The sequence below is a fragment of the Rattus rattus genome, chromosome 13 (genome assembly GCF_011064425.1).
Source record: "Rattus rattus isolate New Zealand chromosome 13, Rrattus_CSIRO_v1, whole genome shotgun sequence".
NCBI lineage: Eukaryota > Metazoa > Chordata > Mammalia > Rodentia > Muridae > Rattus > Rattus rattus.
Genome location: NC_046166.1, coordinates 53,178,375 through 53,195,815, shown reverse-complemented (window position 1 = coordinate 53,195,815; position 17,441 = coordinate 53,178,375). Strand labels below are relative to the sequence as shown.

Below are 17,441 nucleotides of genomic sequence, written 5' to 3'. Positions count from 1 at the left end.
AGAAACCCTGTCTTGAAAAATAAATAAGTAAGTAAGTGTGGTGTGTGTGTGTGTGTGTGTGTGTGTGTGTGTGTGTGTGTGTGTGTGTGGTGGTTAAGCAGCTGGCCCCATCCATGGTGACAGAGCTGGAGGGGCAGCTATGGAGGACACTTTCTCTGATGGACCCTGACCTCAGCCATCATCTACAAGCCCAGTAAAATGGAGAAGGAAATCAAATGTTTTTGCTAACAGCATTAGCCCAACCTACCTCCTGTACCCTCAAAGACTTACAGCTCATCTCATCTAAAACACTCCTCACTGAGTTTACTCAGCAAGTGCCTTCCAGGACTCACAGAGGTCCCAGGAACCAATGGGAAGGGACTTCATGTTTCCCAGGTGAGAAGCCTGGGTTGTGTCCCCAGTCTGTACTGTGGCTTTACCTTACGGCTTAGACATTTGCCTCTGCTTGGTGTGTCAGCGGCCCTGAAAGTATCTGACCAGAGGGATGAGGGAAGGAGAGGTGATTCCTTAAGCTTTCCACGGGGCTGCTCTAGGTTCTTCACGGGATGAGAGAGGGGGACAAGTGGAGGGGGACAAAATGATTTGCTTTCCAAATAGTTGGTTTTCTTTTTGAGTATCCTTCCTGGCGTTTGTTGGCATCATTGTCTGGGCCTTAAGTGAGGTCAGAGGATTCTAGTCCTTTAAAGCTCTTTTGGATCTGGGCTAGAAGCGGGAGGGGTTAAAGTCTAAACTTAACATCGCACAAGTACTGGAGGCTATTTATTCAGTCAGCGTTTGCCAGAAGTCAAGTCACATTGCTATTTTAGGGAAAGAGCTTAAGCAAGTTCAGAAACATTCACTGTATAATCAAATAATCTCTTAAATAAATTTTAATGACAGTTCATCAAACACATCTATACTAAATTTATCCAGGAGATATAGTCACTGAAATAGCAGCATTCTCGGAAACAAACGTGCGAGCTTAGGGAAGCTGACAGACTAGCCTGGGAGCGCCCATGTTCCTGGCGCCGGCATTCTCTATGGATAGACTTGATAACTATCTCTGAAAGGCACAATAGAAAGTGGATAGAGAGAGACAACCTTACTGGCTAAGGTTGAAATCAAGATTCCACAGCTAATACAGTCCAATTAACTCTTGACAAATGCACATGACTGGAGGAGAGACAGAAACCGGTGTCAGCCTTGAGGCAGAAGCAAGATTGTGTTGTGTGTTGTGTGTTGTGTGTTGTGTTGAGTTTCAGGTGTGGTTCTCGACACCTTGTGACCTGGGTGAAAACTAGGAGCCCAGGTTCATTTTACAAAACAATGGTTTGATACTTTAAAGTAATTTAAAATAAAGGACAAGTATGTAATCAAACGAAAGGAGAAACGGGCATAGTACATCTTGACTGCCCATCACAGAGGTAGGCAGTTCAATGTTAAGCAGTGTCATCATCAGAACATTCCTGAAGGGATCTAATCAGTGTCATTTGTTCATTGATTTATGATCACTTTACATTAAAAGGCACCCCATTCCCTGGCACACTGCCCAGACGGAGCCTCATGTACCCAGAGTTGTCCTCAAACTTCTTACGTAGCTGAACCTTGTGCTGCTTCTGCCTCTCTACCTCTCAAGTGCTAATTTCTGTGTGCTGGCCTTCAAAACAAGTTAAATTACAACCAACTCCTGTGGTCAATCTTTGTGAGTTCTTTTTCCCACACTTTATCCCTTCAGTTTCACACCCATCACTAGATAGGAAAGAAGGATAGGGGGGGGAGGGAGAGGGGGAGGGGAGGGGGGGAGGGAGAGGAGAGGGGGAGGGGAGGGGAGAGGGAGAGGGAGAGGGAGAGGGAGAAAACGAGTGAGTGCCTTGAATCGCTCAAAGTCAGGGGGAAAAAAGGAAAGAAATTCAACCCAGCCCTGATGGTTCACACCTTTAATCTCAGCACTCAGGAGGTGATGGCAAATGTCTGTGCATGAGGCCAGCCTGGTTTACACAGAGAGTTCCAGGACAACCAGGGCTAGACAGCAAGAACCTGTCTCAAACACCAAAAGAAAGAAAAAACTTTAAACAAGTAGAGGAAAAACCTAAAACTCCCCATAAGAGGGAAAACACTAATTCGAGTGGGGCCAAGCTACTGTAAATCATGAGAATTAGGGAAGCCACATGTCTCAGCCCCTAGTGAAGAAATGAGGGAAAGATCAATGGACAAGGCTTTATGAAGAAGTTGGTGTGGTACATATTTGTAATTCCAGCACTCAAGAAGGAGTGGCAGGAGGATCAGAGAGAGGCAAGTTCAAGGCCAGCCTAGTCTACAAAAGGAGCTCCAGCTTAGTCAAGGATATACCAGGACACTGTCTCAAAACATCAGCAAATCAGATTGATAAGGACCATAACATGAATTGATGGATGGATTCACTATCTGAGTCCACAGTCCCTCCTAACTCCCAACAAGGACTCAGCTTCACAACTGTCAGGGGAAGTGATGTCCATGTGGACCTAGGCTGCATTCTTGCTCAAAAGGCATACCTGAACTCCAACCTAATCTCATTGCCTTTTATTTTAAAGCCAACAGAGGAACATGGGAACTAAGAAGGGCCCTGAAGACCTACAGACCCCAAAGGAGGAATTTTTATCAAGAAGGCGAACACCTTATCTTTAAAAATCAATGATATGAAAACGAACGGAAGGAAGTGCTCTAGACTAAAGCCAGCCAAGAGACATAAGTGGATGCTACATTGTCCTGACAGAATGAGTCAATCACTGAGACCCCAGAAGGGATTCTAAGTAAATAATGGCCAAAAGTCTACTCTCTATGAATGGTGTTCTCTTTACATTGGTATATCTGAAAACATGAGGGTGTGTGTGTGTGTGTGTGCGTGTGCGCGCGTATGCACATGTGTGCACCCCAAGTTCCTCAGCAAAAATAAAACATGAACCATGGAGATGCCAACCTTTCTATACAAAGGGAAATAGTAAAGTGCTTGCTTTGAGAGCCTGAGGTCCTGAGTTCAATCCCCACATTCAGTGTACAAATACCAGGTGTGGTGGCACATACCTATGACACGAGCATGGGGAGGTAGACAAGGGTGGATCCTTGGGCTGAATGCCAGCTAGCTACGATAACCTAATTGGTGAGTCAGATTTTGGTGTTTCAAAGGAAGCAACTCTAGCTGTTTCTGTGGCCTCCACACACATTCATCTTCTAGCCCCATCCACAGTAAAGCGAAAACAATAAACAAGTCGCTTCTTTAAAAACTGCTGACAGACTCAATCCAACATGGACTGAGTGAATTCCACTGCCCAGGGAATGTTTCTACTAACAATACTCCGCTCCAATCCCACCTGGTGTGGCCACTTCCTTCTGTGGGGCGCAGCTCTCCTGCAGCTGCCAGTTGAGCTGCTGGGGATTCTCCTCCTCTACATTTTGATCTGCACACAGGCTTTCCCGTCAGTTCAATTTCCAGAGGTCTTTCCCATGCCCAACTAGCAAGTTCACAGAGTTCTAGTCGCCCCCTCTGCCTTCTTGCCCACGGTCCTCAGCCTCGCTGGTGTGCCTCTTCCTACGTCTATAAAGCCACTCTTAGCTTTTGTTGGCCTCATGTTGTCGGTCCCCACAGAGTGAGCACAACTTCTCTCCCCTCGCCCCAAATGTTTGCTAAACCTAAGTGAGAGAATTAGGAGCGGAATTCAACACTGCTTCCTGTATGGGACTGTTAATGTTTGACCAGCTTGATCTCCTTGACCTTCAAGGACTATTTCATTAAAGGACAGAGAGGCACTCCTCCACCTCCTGCCACTAATTAAACTATGCTGAAGCAGACACATACTGCTTCTGTCTTTGCTGTATTACAGCTGAGCCCGGGGAGGCTAAGTTTCTGCAGGGAGCAGAGAAGACTCAAGATTTCAGTGGCAAATGCATTACACCCGAGGCCCTTCCACTCATGTCCCTCTCCTGGCAGAGGTCGCCTGCAGGGAATCCCAAGATTAGGAATCAGCTACACATTCCTGGGTATGAAATCCATGAGGCGGGTTGGGGATTTTGGCTCAGTGTAGGGCGCTTGCCTAGGAAGCGCAAGGTCCTGGGTTCAACCCCCAGCCCCAAAAAAAAAAAAAAAAAAAAAAAAAGAAATCCATGAGGCCCAAAGCTGGGAATTCAAAGGAGATGTTGTCGGCACAGGAATGGATAACCCATTCAGTCAGCTGTCTGTATGTTTACTCACTGTTATTTACCCACCATACTAAAGTGCTGTCTCCTGGACAAACAGTTTTCTCCAAATTTTCTATTAAATTCAGTCACATTATGATGGGGGAGACACCAAAGAATATGAAAAAATTATATACACACGTTTAAAATTCATGTTATGATGCCTTAAGACCACCAAGCTTAAATGTTCAACGTCTAAACTCCTTGAGACACTGGCTTTGGTAACAAATGGGGAGGCCAACTAGACTGAGTCATCACCATGCAGAGTGACTTTGAGAATAAACAGGTGGCACCACGCTATATCCGGGCAAGAGGTGTTCTTGCTTGATGAAGCAAAAAGCTTGCAGAGCCCAGGTCCTTCCAGTCTCTGTTGCTGCCACACTCCCTTGTGCAGATTCCCCAGGCCACCCAACCAGAACAGATGTTAACGTTACAAAGTAGCCCAGGATGACCCAGAGATTCCGATCCTCCTGCCCATTCCGGGCTGAGTCGAGGGCTCAGGTAAGCTAGACATCACTTGTCTGTTTTCTCCTAGACTGGCTCAGAACCTTCTGTGCCCTGTGCCCAACTTGTCTGGAGGCAGAAGGTCTTAGGAAAGGATTTGGGAGAGAGGACAACCCAACAGCGATGACATTCAGGGGGGGACAATCAACGCTCCAAGGAGTCTGTAAGAGTGAGATCGTCAACTAACGCCAGCTCTGCTGAGCACACTAAACAGAATTTATCCAGTTAGAAAAGCCATTAATATAAAAGGGGGTGGGGGTGGGCAGGGCATCACATTCCAAGACAAGGCTTTAGTTCTGTATTCGTGCAAATCTCTTTAGTATCTGGTTTACTAGAAGACAATTAGAGCCTCACATCTGCTTCTAATTAAATCCATCTCAACACACTGTTCTGCTTCTAGGGCATGACTAAAGTATGGCCTGCAGAGCAAGCGGGACGATCTGTGACATCAGAGCTGTGACCTTCTGATATCACAACAAACTGTGACAAAGAACATTTCTTTTTAAAAAGTAATTATTCAGGGGTTGGGGATTTAGCTCAGTGGTAGAGCGCTTGCCTAGCAAACGCAAGGCCCTGGGTTCGGTACCCAGCTCCGAAAAAAAGAAAAAAAGAAAAAAAGAAAAAAAAAAAGTAATTATTCTAAGCCAGTGAATGAAATAATGGTCTTCAATATTCATGTTTAAGACATTTTCATTGCTTACTTATGTGCTATGTATTGGTGTATATTATAGCCTGCATGCATGTCTGTGTGAGGGTTTCTGACTCTGGAGTTACACACAACCGTGAGCTGTCATATGGGTGCTAGGAACTGAACTCAGGACCTCTGGAAGAGCAGCCAGTGCTCTTAACCACTGAGCCATCTCTCCAGCCTCATCTAATATAAATTTTACTACATTTATTCCAAGGCACTTTGCTCAAGTTTATTCCTCACCATCTGACCCTTTCTGCACAATCCTGCCGGAATCCTCTCCCCCCTCCCTCCAAGACCCTTTCTACTTGATGTCACAGATAGTCAAATACAGACTCCACACATGAGAACACCTTACGTGTGTGTCCTCCGGGAGGGGAGGGGGCCCATCACCCTCTCTTGTTACCCTCCCCCTTTAGATTGGACAAGTAGTTGCATCATGGGACCTAAAAAACATTACAATGAATGAATTTCATATTCTGTTACATAAAAAACAATTGTTACTTTTAGGATTTTCTTCCACATCCAACTTTGTAATAAATCATGCCATTGGAAAAATACTGGTTGAGTTATGTAGCTCTTCCAAATGTTGACTCATTCCACCGTGCAAAAAAAAAAAAAAAAAAAAAATCCATTAGCTTCATAGTTCTGTGTAGGGAAGCTGGAACTCATGGTAGAAGGGAAGTTACTAAACTAAATTTTCAATTAATTAAAACTTTAGTGTCTAATTTCTACTTCTAAATTTTTGGTCATAAGTTATTTTCTTTAAAATGACAGTTTTGCATATTTGTAAGAAAACCTGACTGCCAAATCTTCCTGAGTGAAGAGCCAGTCTATCGGTTTCCATTAAAGTCGCATTACAAAGGAGAGCAACTGGGCTGGGGAGATGGCTCATCGGTTAGGAGCACTGACTGCTCTTCCAGGGGTCCTGAGTTCAATTCCCAGCAACCACATGGTGGCTCACAACCATCTGTAGTGGGATCTGATGCCCTCTTCTGGTGTGTCTGAAGACAGCAATGTACTCAGATACATAAATAAAGCTTTAAAAGAAAAAAAAAAGGAAAAGGAGAAAACACCCATGTCTACTTAAAACCTCGAAAGAACCAGTTTTTATTGACACACACAGACACACAGAAACACAGAGACACACACACCCACCCTCGGAGGATTCACTAGTGCACTTACAAACTTGACAGATGGATGTGTGCATTTTTTTTTTATAGTGCTGGGGAGCCAACCAAGGGTCTCACTGACTCCAGTCAAGTGACCTGCTACTCAGTTACTTTCTTCTACCTCCTCATCAAGGACATTATTAGATAAAATTTTATTTTTTTTAATAGTAAAAGTGTAAAGAATATAATTTTAGCTGGCAAATCTTGTATAAAAAGGCCAGTAACTAGGTCCACCACTGTCCAGTGGAGAAGAGAAACTACTCTCAGGAGAAGAGCTAAACTGAGGGCTGCAGCCATTGGAGCTCAGCGGGAGTGAAGAACAAGAAAGGGAGAGAAGACTTCAGAGACCACCTAAAGGTTGGAGGACCGCACTGAGAACTGCTGTTCTGTGCAAGCCGCAGCTGCTGTTTATTTGAGGACCACAGAATGGAAGGCAAGAACAAACAGAAATTTGTAAGAGTGGTTAGCAACACAGTAACACCTAAGGTGGTTAGCAACACAGTTTAACACCTAACAAACAACTGTAGCCCGCACCAGAGAGTGGAGCACAGACCTGCAGTCACAATACTTGGAAGGTCCAGGACAGCCTGCGTTACATGAGACCCTGCCCTAAACAAGTCTAATTAAATAAATGCTACCTGCTTCTTCTTTTTTTTAAAAACAATTACTCCTTTTTTTTTAAGTTTTTTTTTATTTTTTTTTAATTTATTATATATAAGCACACTGTAGCTGTTGTCAGACACACCAAAAGAGGGCATCAGATGGTTGTGAGCCACCATGTGGTTGCTGGGAATTGAACTCAGGACCCCTGGAAGAGCAGACAGTGCTCTTAACCCCTGAGCCATCTCTCCAGCCCTACCTGCTTCTTCTGAATCAATCCTGTATGCTCAGTGCTTCTAGAAAAACTGTCACCAATAAGCTTAGTCTACAAAGCACGGATGGGGAAAATTGCCTGGATTACAAAGTCTATTATTTTAAAAACGATGGGCTAGACCTATTGAGATTTTCACACAGATTTTAGTGTTGGGGTGAAGAGAGGTGTTTAGGAAGAAAGACACTCCAGTTCCTGGGTTCTGAAGGAGAACTTGTTTGTAACAGAGCTAGGCTCTGATGGTGAAACAGATACTAAGCCAGCCCTGAGATCTGGGAGGAAAGAGAAGGCAGAATGATCAGGAATTCAAGGTCAGCTGTGTAACAATTTATTTCCCATTTGAAAAAAAGCTGTGTCCATAGTTAAATACAGTATCACCAAACTGATCGCCTCATAATGTCATTAAATTATTAAAACCATAAACACCGACCACTACAGGTATTCCTAGGTTTGAAGACAGATGGGCGGTGGAGGTGGACAATGTTGGGCACTAGAGTTGGGTCTTCAATGTCCCCCAGAGGCCATTTCACAGGCTCTGTGTACACAGTGGAAACTTCTGGTCTGACCTCATGGGGTCTTGGGGTCACCAAGAGCATGCCCTTTCTTTCTTGGCTTCTTGGTGATAAATGGGTGTTTTCTTTGGCTACCTGTTGATGCTATACGAGCATGTGCCATAGGCAAGAGGCCCGAACCAATCACAGCTCAAAATCGCGTGCCAAAATAAACCTCTCTTCTTTGTAAGTCGGATTTTCTCAGGTTATCATTACAGGGCAGAAGGTGAGTAAGAGAGAATGGCTCGGCTAAAGATGGATCCTCCTTACAGCAGTTTGTCCTGGCATCTTTTGGGCTGGGCTGGCTGAACTGGTTATCCTCGCCTTCCAGGACCTGGGTACCTGGTGTATCTCCAGTGGCAGTCCTGTGGCCTCTTGGGACTATACCTCCTAGAGGAGGTCATTCAGGGAATGGGCAAGGGGGTGCTGACCAGTGTCATGTTGCTGTGACTGTCGTGAACTCACCAGGTTCAAGGACAGATTCCCCAAGGCCTGAGTCCCATGACAGGACGCTCAAAGAGAAAAGCCGAGAGCCACCTCTCTCATTACAGGCTGGAGTAGTGTCCCTGAGACCTCTGTCCCCCAGCTGACTTGTGGGGGTTTAGGGGGAGGTGGGGTTAAATCAGGACCTCCTGGGCACCAGGCTGGCCTGAACATCTGCAACCTTGGCTTCCACTTCTCAGTACACGCACCAACATGTCTCTTCCCTGTTTCCTGTTATTTCTGACCACCTATTACAGTTTCCTTTCAGCCCTCTTTTGGTTTGTTTTGGGGTGGGATGGGGGTGAAGAACACCTCATAATGTTGCCCAACCTAGCCTTCAAGTCAGTCAGTTTTCCTGCCTTGGCCTCTAGTGCACTGAAGCCCCCCTCTCCGCCATGCCCAGCTTACGTTTAGATCCTTACCCATCAAAACCAGTTGGGGTAAGATAAATAAAGATGTGTGTCCTATCATCCCCCTCAGGAGTGGCTGGCCCTGGGGTATTCCAGGTCACGTCAAGGGGACAGTGAAGGAGCCAAGGTTTCTTATTAATATGTTCCTCCTCTATACATTATATATCTAAGATATTTAACAATGTAATACATATAGCCCTTCTGTTCTTGCCCCTGTCTTTCCAAGGCAGCATTTCCCAAAGCGTTGGAGGGAGGATGAGCATCTTACTGTCCCCACTTGGCCTCTGCCCGTCAGCTGGAACCCACCCCTTTCCCAACTCAAACCTTAAAGGTTCTGCTCTGGGGATAGTGGTTGGACAAGTGAAACACAGCTGAGTCTTATAATTCCAACCAAACAACACACCAGGGCTGCTATTTTATACATGTTATGCCGTAGGATACACAGATGTGAGCCGAGTACTTCTGGATGGTGAGAAGTTATTATTACTGTTAATTTCTTTGACTGCAGATACAACATCACTGCTCACTTCCTTAGTGGCTGGGACCACTGTGTCTCCCGAACCATAAGACAAAATAGCTCTGTTTGTCAGGAATTTCCTCGCAGCAGTGGCAAAAGTCAAGTACACACATCAAAACTAAAGACTTTTCTGGGCCTGGGTTCTTGTTTTCAATCCTGAGAGCTGGAGAAACAGGTCAGTTGGTAAAGTAGCTACCAAAAGAAAAACCACTCAGGTACTTAATTACCCCCAGCACCCATTTAAAACAGTCATCTGCAGAGTGACTGCGGTCTCCTGTACTCCCGCACGTGAGGGGAGGGGTTGGAGTCAGGAAGCTCCTCAGGTTTACTGCCCAGCTCGTGTAGCCAATCACTGAGCTACAGGTTCAGTCAGACCCTGCTTTGCAAGAATAAGGTGGCCAGTGACAGAGAAGGAACTCCTGTCCTCCACATTCACCTGCACAAAAGTTTGCACACGTGAATAAACCACGCACATACATGCACACTCGACAGAGATCGTCAGGAGACACTTGAAACTTTTACCACCAGACCAATGAAGTTTAGGTTCTGCAGAGTTCACACGGCCCCTAAAGGAGCTGCTTCCGGGCTCAGGGTTCTGCTCTCGGCACTGCAAACCTGCGAGTCAGCATTTTTGCTTCCCGCTTCCTGTCTCCTGCCCACTTGATCCTCCTGCCCTGTTCCCACCTTCCCAAAAGGTCGCGCTTATGGAGAGCAGGGTTCCCAGCACCTCGCAGCACTGGCACTGCACCCAGCACACTGTCAGGACAAACATCTGGACAGACAAATGTCTACAGAGACTGCAAAGGCATGCTGGGTTGCTGCTCAGGAAGACAAGCACAGAGTTGTTTTGTGGTCATGTTGGGCTTCAGAGATGGAGGCTCAATCCCCAGTCCTCCCACCCCCATTATGGACTTCACAGACCCAAACTTTCATGGGATCCCTTGAGGTGTGAAGCTTAAACAGTGCTGGGTGAATGGGAAACTCCAGTTGCAGGCTTTGGAGGCTGCAAGGACAGAGGGAAGCTAGAAGGGTGAAGGCTGTTCAATTCCTTGGCCTACTGACACTCCCAAATACAGCTGTGTGCCTAACAGTTCAGAGGTAAAGGCCAGGGGACATAGCGTGGTCCGTAAAATGCTTAGCCCAAAGGCATAAAGACCGGAATTCAGGTTTCAGCATCCACACAGAAAGCCAGGCAAGGAGGACCCTGCTGGTAATCCAGCGTTGGGGAGTAGAGTCAGGAGATCCTCAAGGATTACTGGCCTGGCCGTTATGGTTAGCAAACTATAGGTTTCTGTGAGAAACTACGGGCCTCACACATACACTCAGTCCCAGTATAGATCCCACAGAACCATAAACCCCTAGGGTTGGAACTCCAGAAGAAGGATCACTACAGAGTCTGTTGATAATCTGCTCAAGGCTCAACTGAGGGCCAGGGATGGCCCCCAAGAGGCAGAAAGATTCAGTGCCCAGAACTACAAGAAACGTGGCCATGGCTGTGATGAACACCTGGTTACCTCAGCATTGGGAGGTGGAGGAAGACCAGGAGTTCAAGGTCACTGATTCAGGCACATAATGAGGTAAGGCCAACTTGTCTTTAAATAAAGAATGGAAAAAGAGGTCAGTTTAATTTGAGCAAACAAAGACCCCATTAGGTGTTGGCTGCCTCTGCCTTTAGGATCACGGCAATCTATGGCATGCTGCAGACAGTCTAAATCAAAAGCATTTATTCAATTCAATTCCCTATGCACGACGGTAGTGTGACTAGAGTTATACTTCCTAAATACTGGGATATGCTGAAGTGCACGCAGGCTGCACATCCTCGGGGGAGGTTACTAGGAAGATGGCTCAGCAGTTAAGAGCCCTTACTGCCTTCCAGAGCCTGAATTCCGTCTCCAGCTCTCACAAGCTGCATGAAAACCACCGGCACTTCCAGGGGATCTGACACCTTTCCCTGGCATCCACTGGCATGTGCACACACGTGACACACGCATGCACGCGCACACACTTTTACCGGCTTCTTACTGTGCAGCTTCAACATTTTGCTGGCAGTAAGCAATTATGAGAAGACTTAAAAAAAACATAAAAGCAAATCCAGTTTAAAAAAAAAATTCCACGAGCAATAATCTGGCTGCTCGATATTGAGTGTCCAAATGCAGACAACTGCAGGAGCCGTGACTTTGACAAGCAAAGGCACGTAACACACATATTCTCACACACACACACACACACAAACACACACAGAGAGGACCGCCACTTTCAAACATCTCACATACATCGGTAAGCCTGTGGGTGACTAACCAGATTCGCTCTATGACCCCTGAGAAAGCAAACACAGGATGACGGTGAGACGGTTAGACCAAAGGGGTCATGGTCTTCAATCCATCCCAACATGCTGGTCTGTCAGGGCTGGCCTGACAGACATCCATAAACTGTGTAAACAATCATCTATCTGTCACACAGGCTTTTGGTCAACCAAGGCCAAGGCCAAGGCCAAGGCCAAGGCCAAGGCCAGGCAGGCTTGAATCTCCTGGGGCCCCTCCTTCACCCAGAGGGCTACCATTTCCCATGTGTACTTAGGGGCCTCTCTCTTTATGCCACAGAACTCACCCACCCTCCTTCCCTTCTTCCCTCCCTCCCTCCCTAAGGATAATGGTCGTATTGGATGGGGTTCCACCCACCTAACTTTGGGTCTCATTTGAACTCAAATCACCTCTTCTAAAGATTTTTCTGGGTGGTGTTAACCACCCGCCTTTAATCCCAGCACTTGGGAGGCAGAGGCAGGTGGATCTGAGTTCAAAGCCAGTCTGGTCTACAGGGCGAACCTGTCTTCCAGAACAGCCAAGGTTATACAGAGGGATCCTGCAGAGAGAAGGCTGGGGATGTAAATCAGAGGCAGAGTATTTGCCTAGCTAGCCTGGGAACCTCAGTGTTATTCTTGGTATTGTGAAAACAAGCAGGCAAGCAAACAAAATCTCAACACTACCACAAAACATTAGACAACGACGGCTGCAAGGAGTACGAACTTCAAACAATTGATCTCATTCGTGAAAATACAGTTAATCTGGGCACACACACACACAGCTATAAACAGGACTGAGAGGTAGACGAGCAGGAAAACGGCCTCAAGTTCAAAGCTGGCTAAACCTTCTCTGGAGTTCCAGGCTACCCAGGGGTACACATCGAGTCCCTTCAGGATGCCCTCACAACCCCCAAAATCAGTTAGGAAGGAAGACATACTAGTTTCTGGAATTGTACCGTCACCCTCTCCTCAACATGAGCCACCAACTAATGGGGAAGAATGGCGACCCACAGGCTCTGTAAAAATAAAACTGGGCTGCATCGTACATTCACCTGCCACGCCACGGACATTTACGTCTTCCTAATCCTAAACGGGTGATCCTGGGACATGGCTTTGTTAGCGCTCACGACGATCATGTGACTGAAACGTAATTTTCATTTTATAGTCCAGGGAACAGGAGCACGGAAAACTTAAAACGTTTTTGTGAAGGTCGCTAAACGTGTCAACAGCTGCCACAGCCAAGGCCACCACCACCCTCACGCAGACAGTGAATCTGGTTCCTGGCCTCTGTGTGGTCAGCAGACAAAGGAAGGAGTCAGATGCCATTAGACTAATGCAGCGCCTCCCTCATGTCCTTCACAATGGGGCCCAGACTCCCTAGCCACTGCGACTGCCATGACTTCTTGGATTAATGGCTCCGGTGGGCAGCAGCCACAGCTTCCTTCTTTCCCAGGATGCAGTGCACGCTGACTCCCCGTTTCAGTTCAGCAGGTATCAGTGGAGAACTGAGAGCAGTTGTTGGTTGTACGGTCGAGTCAGAGGACGGCAGAGAACTTCCCATGTGAGGACATGGACAGCCTTCACGTCGGTTCCTCAGCTTTTCCAGCCCCAGAACTAACTGTGAGCCCCTCCTGACAGGTGGTTAAACAGACCGACTGCACAATGCAACTGGACCAGCCAGGCCGCACCCACTCAGGCATTCAGCCTGGGATATGATTCTCAGAAAACAGTTATGCTGTATGGGCTATGGAAAGTCACAGCTCCCAGAGGGACCGCCGGTGGATGGCAAGGTCAGCTGAGTCACAGTGAAGGGCTGTTCGTCAGGGCCTCTGGCGTAAAAAGGAGCTATATAAAGAAAAGGCCTGCCTACTTTAATTTTCTCAAGAAAACACTATTATTCCCCCTCCCCCTCAAATGGCTTTCTGGATAGTTTTGGGGACAGATCTGTTTTTGTGGGGGGGATCCCAACACCTACTATGTAGCTCAGGCCGACCTCAAACTTCTTGCTACCTCCTGCCGCATCTCGCCACTCCCCAGCGCTTGCCACCCTGAGCTGGGATTACAGGTGTGCACCACCATACCCAGCTTTACGTTTGTTTTGCCAGGATCTGCCCAGCCGTCTGTTTGTGCCAGGGAGACTATCTGACCACTTCGGACTTCTGTTCTATTGCCATGCAAAGAAATTGACCAGTGTGGCCAGACAGCTGAGCTCTGCCGACACACACTCAGGGGCCGAGGATGGTTAGCCCCGCCCCCCCCATCCCCCAGCTTCTACCATCCTCTGTAAGCAGGCTGTCTCTCTCGTCACTAGGCACGGGCTGCGCAGGTTTGAATTCTAAGAAAAGCGGCCAGCATAGATATGAAAGGCTGAAGGTCTGATCTATCACCAGGGCGACACTTCCTGTTTGAATTAATCACAGTCACGTGACGAGATCCAAGGCAGGCAGACTTACACACACACACACACACACACACACACACACACACACACATCCAAAGCACCCTAAAAGGAGTCTTTTGTAAATGCCCTGTCAAGAAAGAAAGCTTCCAGACATAAAGATAGGTGTACCTGCTTCCAGACAGCCAAATTCAAATCTCAACGTACTCATCCACTTCTGCCAATAAATATTTGTTTGTAAATAGAATATTATGTCTCAGAAAGCACTGGCCTAACCGGGTCAGGATGAATTCTGTGAGCCATGCCTTACAATCTCAGATGCAGTTCTACTTAGAGTCCCTTCCTAAGCAGTCAAACTTCTCTAAGACACAAAAGAGCACAGCGCGCCCCCCTTCCCCGCCCCTGCCATGACTTTCTTTTCTGACTCCATTAAAACCTTTGTGTTTGGCAGTAGTAGGGACAAAGCTCTTATCTCCTGTCTCCCTGCCAGCACCAGCTTTCTTAAGCTGACTGGGCTCCAGATAATTAGCTTTCAGGAGGATCTGATTGAATTTGACACGCGTATGACACGGGGCGGGCAAGGAAGCCACGTGCCTTTTAACTACCCCAGAGAAGGGTACGGCCAGGGAAGGGTCAGGACTTCGTGCTTTGGCAAGAAGATCAAGAACCATGAGACAGAACATTCCAGATAACTGTGCGTAACCTGGACGTCTACGAGTGTCCTGCCATATTAAATCACATATGGCTCTGTAATGAAAGGGAAAATTAAAGCCCATCTCATGCCTCAGCTCTGCCCCTGATAGAGCTTAACTGAGAAAATGAAGTCAGCCCTCTGAAGTTATTCACCAAAGAAGTCATTGTCTCCATGGTTAAAGGCAAAAGCTTGGCCATGGGAGGCCCCAAAAAAAAAAAAAAAAAAAAAAAAAAAAACTTGTTCGACAATTAGCCAGTGTCCTTAAATAATTGAAAACAGAAAACCTAGGTTCTCTAAAGTTTCGCTGGTCTTAGAATGCTGGAACTGACTGCTCGAGGCTACAAACCCTGTCCGTGCGTCCATTACTCGCCCTACGGTTCTCAACACAAGACTACTTGCTCCCAAACATCTGCTCCTTTTATTTTTAATATTTTTCCAAAGCCAAAGAACTGATGTCACTGTAAAGTGAATGCAATAACCCAGCCACTCCTCCCAAGAACGAGGACAGGGAAGACAGTTACAGGCACACTCACAGCGGCCAACGGCATGTCAAGCAAACCCAGAGAACGAAAATCTGGAAGGCACAGTTTTGCTCAAGCTGGACCATCGTTTTACGATGGCCAACCACCAACAAGAGAGCCCTCAGGATTTAGACGGGAGGAACAGGCCATTTCTTTGCCACCATGGAAAACAAGAACCAGCTTGGCATTCCACGGTGTTATCTCACGAGCACCTCGTAACGGTCCTTTGCTGTTGCTGATTTCAAAATGAGGAGTAGATCAACTTACATGGCTCCCTGGCAATGAACTGAGGTACAGTGTTGGGCAGAGGAGTACTGGGGTTTGGAGTCCCTACGAGTTTGTTCTTGGCCATCTTCGTGTTTGCCTTAGCAAACTCTAGTCGTAGTGTTTGCGGGATTTCAGGATCGAAGCGGATGCCCTTTGGAAAAAAAAGAACAAAGGGAAGATGTAAACCAGAATGGTGACAAGGTTAACACGTAAACTCTGACCTATCGGGGAACAGGGCTGGCGAGGGCTCTCATCCTCAGTATTTACACAGAACATGCAAAGCTCACAGTACAATGTGGCTTGGCCACTGAATCTTCAGGTACGTGGACACTCAAACATCCCTGTTCCTCCTGACCGTTCTCTAGTTTGACTTTTAGAATGTGGACTGCCAAGTTCAACTTGTCAGTTGTGAACTTAAAGACACTGACTGGCGGCTGCTGTCAGTGCACATCACGGAAAACTGTGATCCAGAGAGTGACAAGGGAGGATGCCACCTGCAATCCTGAGCAGGCTGCACTCAGAACGAAACAGTCAAAGTCTTCCGTGTAGCTCCCGCAAGTAGAAAAAAGACACTCTGTCTCCAGTTCAGATTTACAAAGGCAATGGGAGGCCACGCATACCCGCAACAGAGGAATTCAATGGCTACAGTATTTAAATGTAACTTATCATTTGATTCTGTTACTTCATGAATTTGCTAGGCTAAAAGCAGTGGAATCCTAACTACTTTTACGGTTGGCTTTCATAAATAGTGAGCAAACAAAAGACTCCACAGCCTGCGATGAAGTTCAGGTGCTCATCCCCATCACCTTTAAAAATCGATAGAGGATTTCGGCAAGCACGGCAGTGCTCGCCTTCAACACCAGTCAGGAAGGCAGAGGCAGATGCTTCTCTTGAGTTTGAGGCCCGCCTGGTCTGCAGAGTGAGTTCCAGGACAGCCAGGGCTACAAGAGAAACCCCCATCCCCCAAGAAAAAAACCAACAAAGACCATGTTTTAATAAAGCAGATCCCAAGCACTCTATACTGCAAGATTTACACATCAAGTGGGTTGCAGGACCTCCTCACTCAAGAATGTCTCCATGACCAGGCAAAACTAACAATCTAATGAAAACCATTCACTGCCAGGAATTCTGGGTACGACCAACGGTGTCAAAAAGACACACCAGATTCTGATCCCACGTTTGTCTCAGTCCTAAAAGTGAATTATTCTCAGAATACACACTTTTCATTTACGTGGCCCTTACTGTCCCCCACAACCCTTCCTTTCTTTTAATTTATCTTGAGAATTTCCTGTATGTGATCCCCCACCTTTTTTTCATTTAAAGAAAAGTCAGGAGTGTTTTTACAGGAAACTAATACGAATCTCTTGGCTCTGTGGACCAGAATGAATGGCTCTGAACGTCATAGGTTCAGTTCCAAAGACACAAGGAAGAACCAGTCATAGGAACCCAGACTGTAGGCAAACCACAGCTCTGACACAGAGATACCCTGGAGGAGCATGAAGAACTTATTCCTGACTTAGTTATTTTCGGGGAATATGACCATTAAGGCTAGATAACACTTCGAGGGGCAGTGAACATCACATCTACATAGATCTAACCAGCAGAGGTCAAAAAGAGAAGTACCAGGTTTGTGAAATATATAAATATATATTTTATATATTATAAATACACACACACACACACACACACACACACACACACACACACACACACACACACACACACACACAACCTTTGGGGCCCTTAATAAGTAAACCATCTGACTGTATTCCCAGATCAGACACCAGGAGACAAGGCTGTCGTCTGGAGCAGCATTCGCTTCCGCCAACACACAACTGAGACCCGCTTCCTCCCACCACACCTCTTGTCACCAGCTCA

The 17,441-nt window shown here is 46.6% G+C and overlaps 1 protein-coding gene across 2 annotated transcripts in view; it reads right to left on the bottom strand.

The window, feature by feature from the left end:
- The window catches only part of Rbpms (RNA binding protein, mRNA processing factor), a 140,923-nt gene that overhangs the window by 25,394 nt on the left and 98,088 nt on the right, over nucleotides 1-17,441 (bottom strand). For both annotated transcript variants that reach the window (XM_032919231.1, XM_032919232.1), the window contains exon 5: nucleotides 15,564-15,714. In XM_032919231.1, the coding sequence (XP_032775122.1) occupies nucleotides 15,564-15,714 (151 nt within the window). The remainder of the gene's footprint in view (nucleotides 1-15,563; nucleotides 15,715-17,441) is intronic.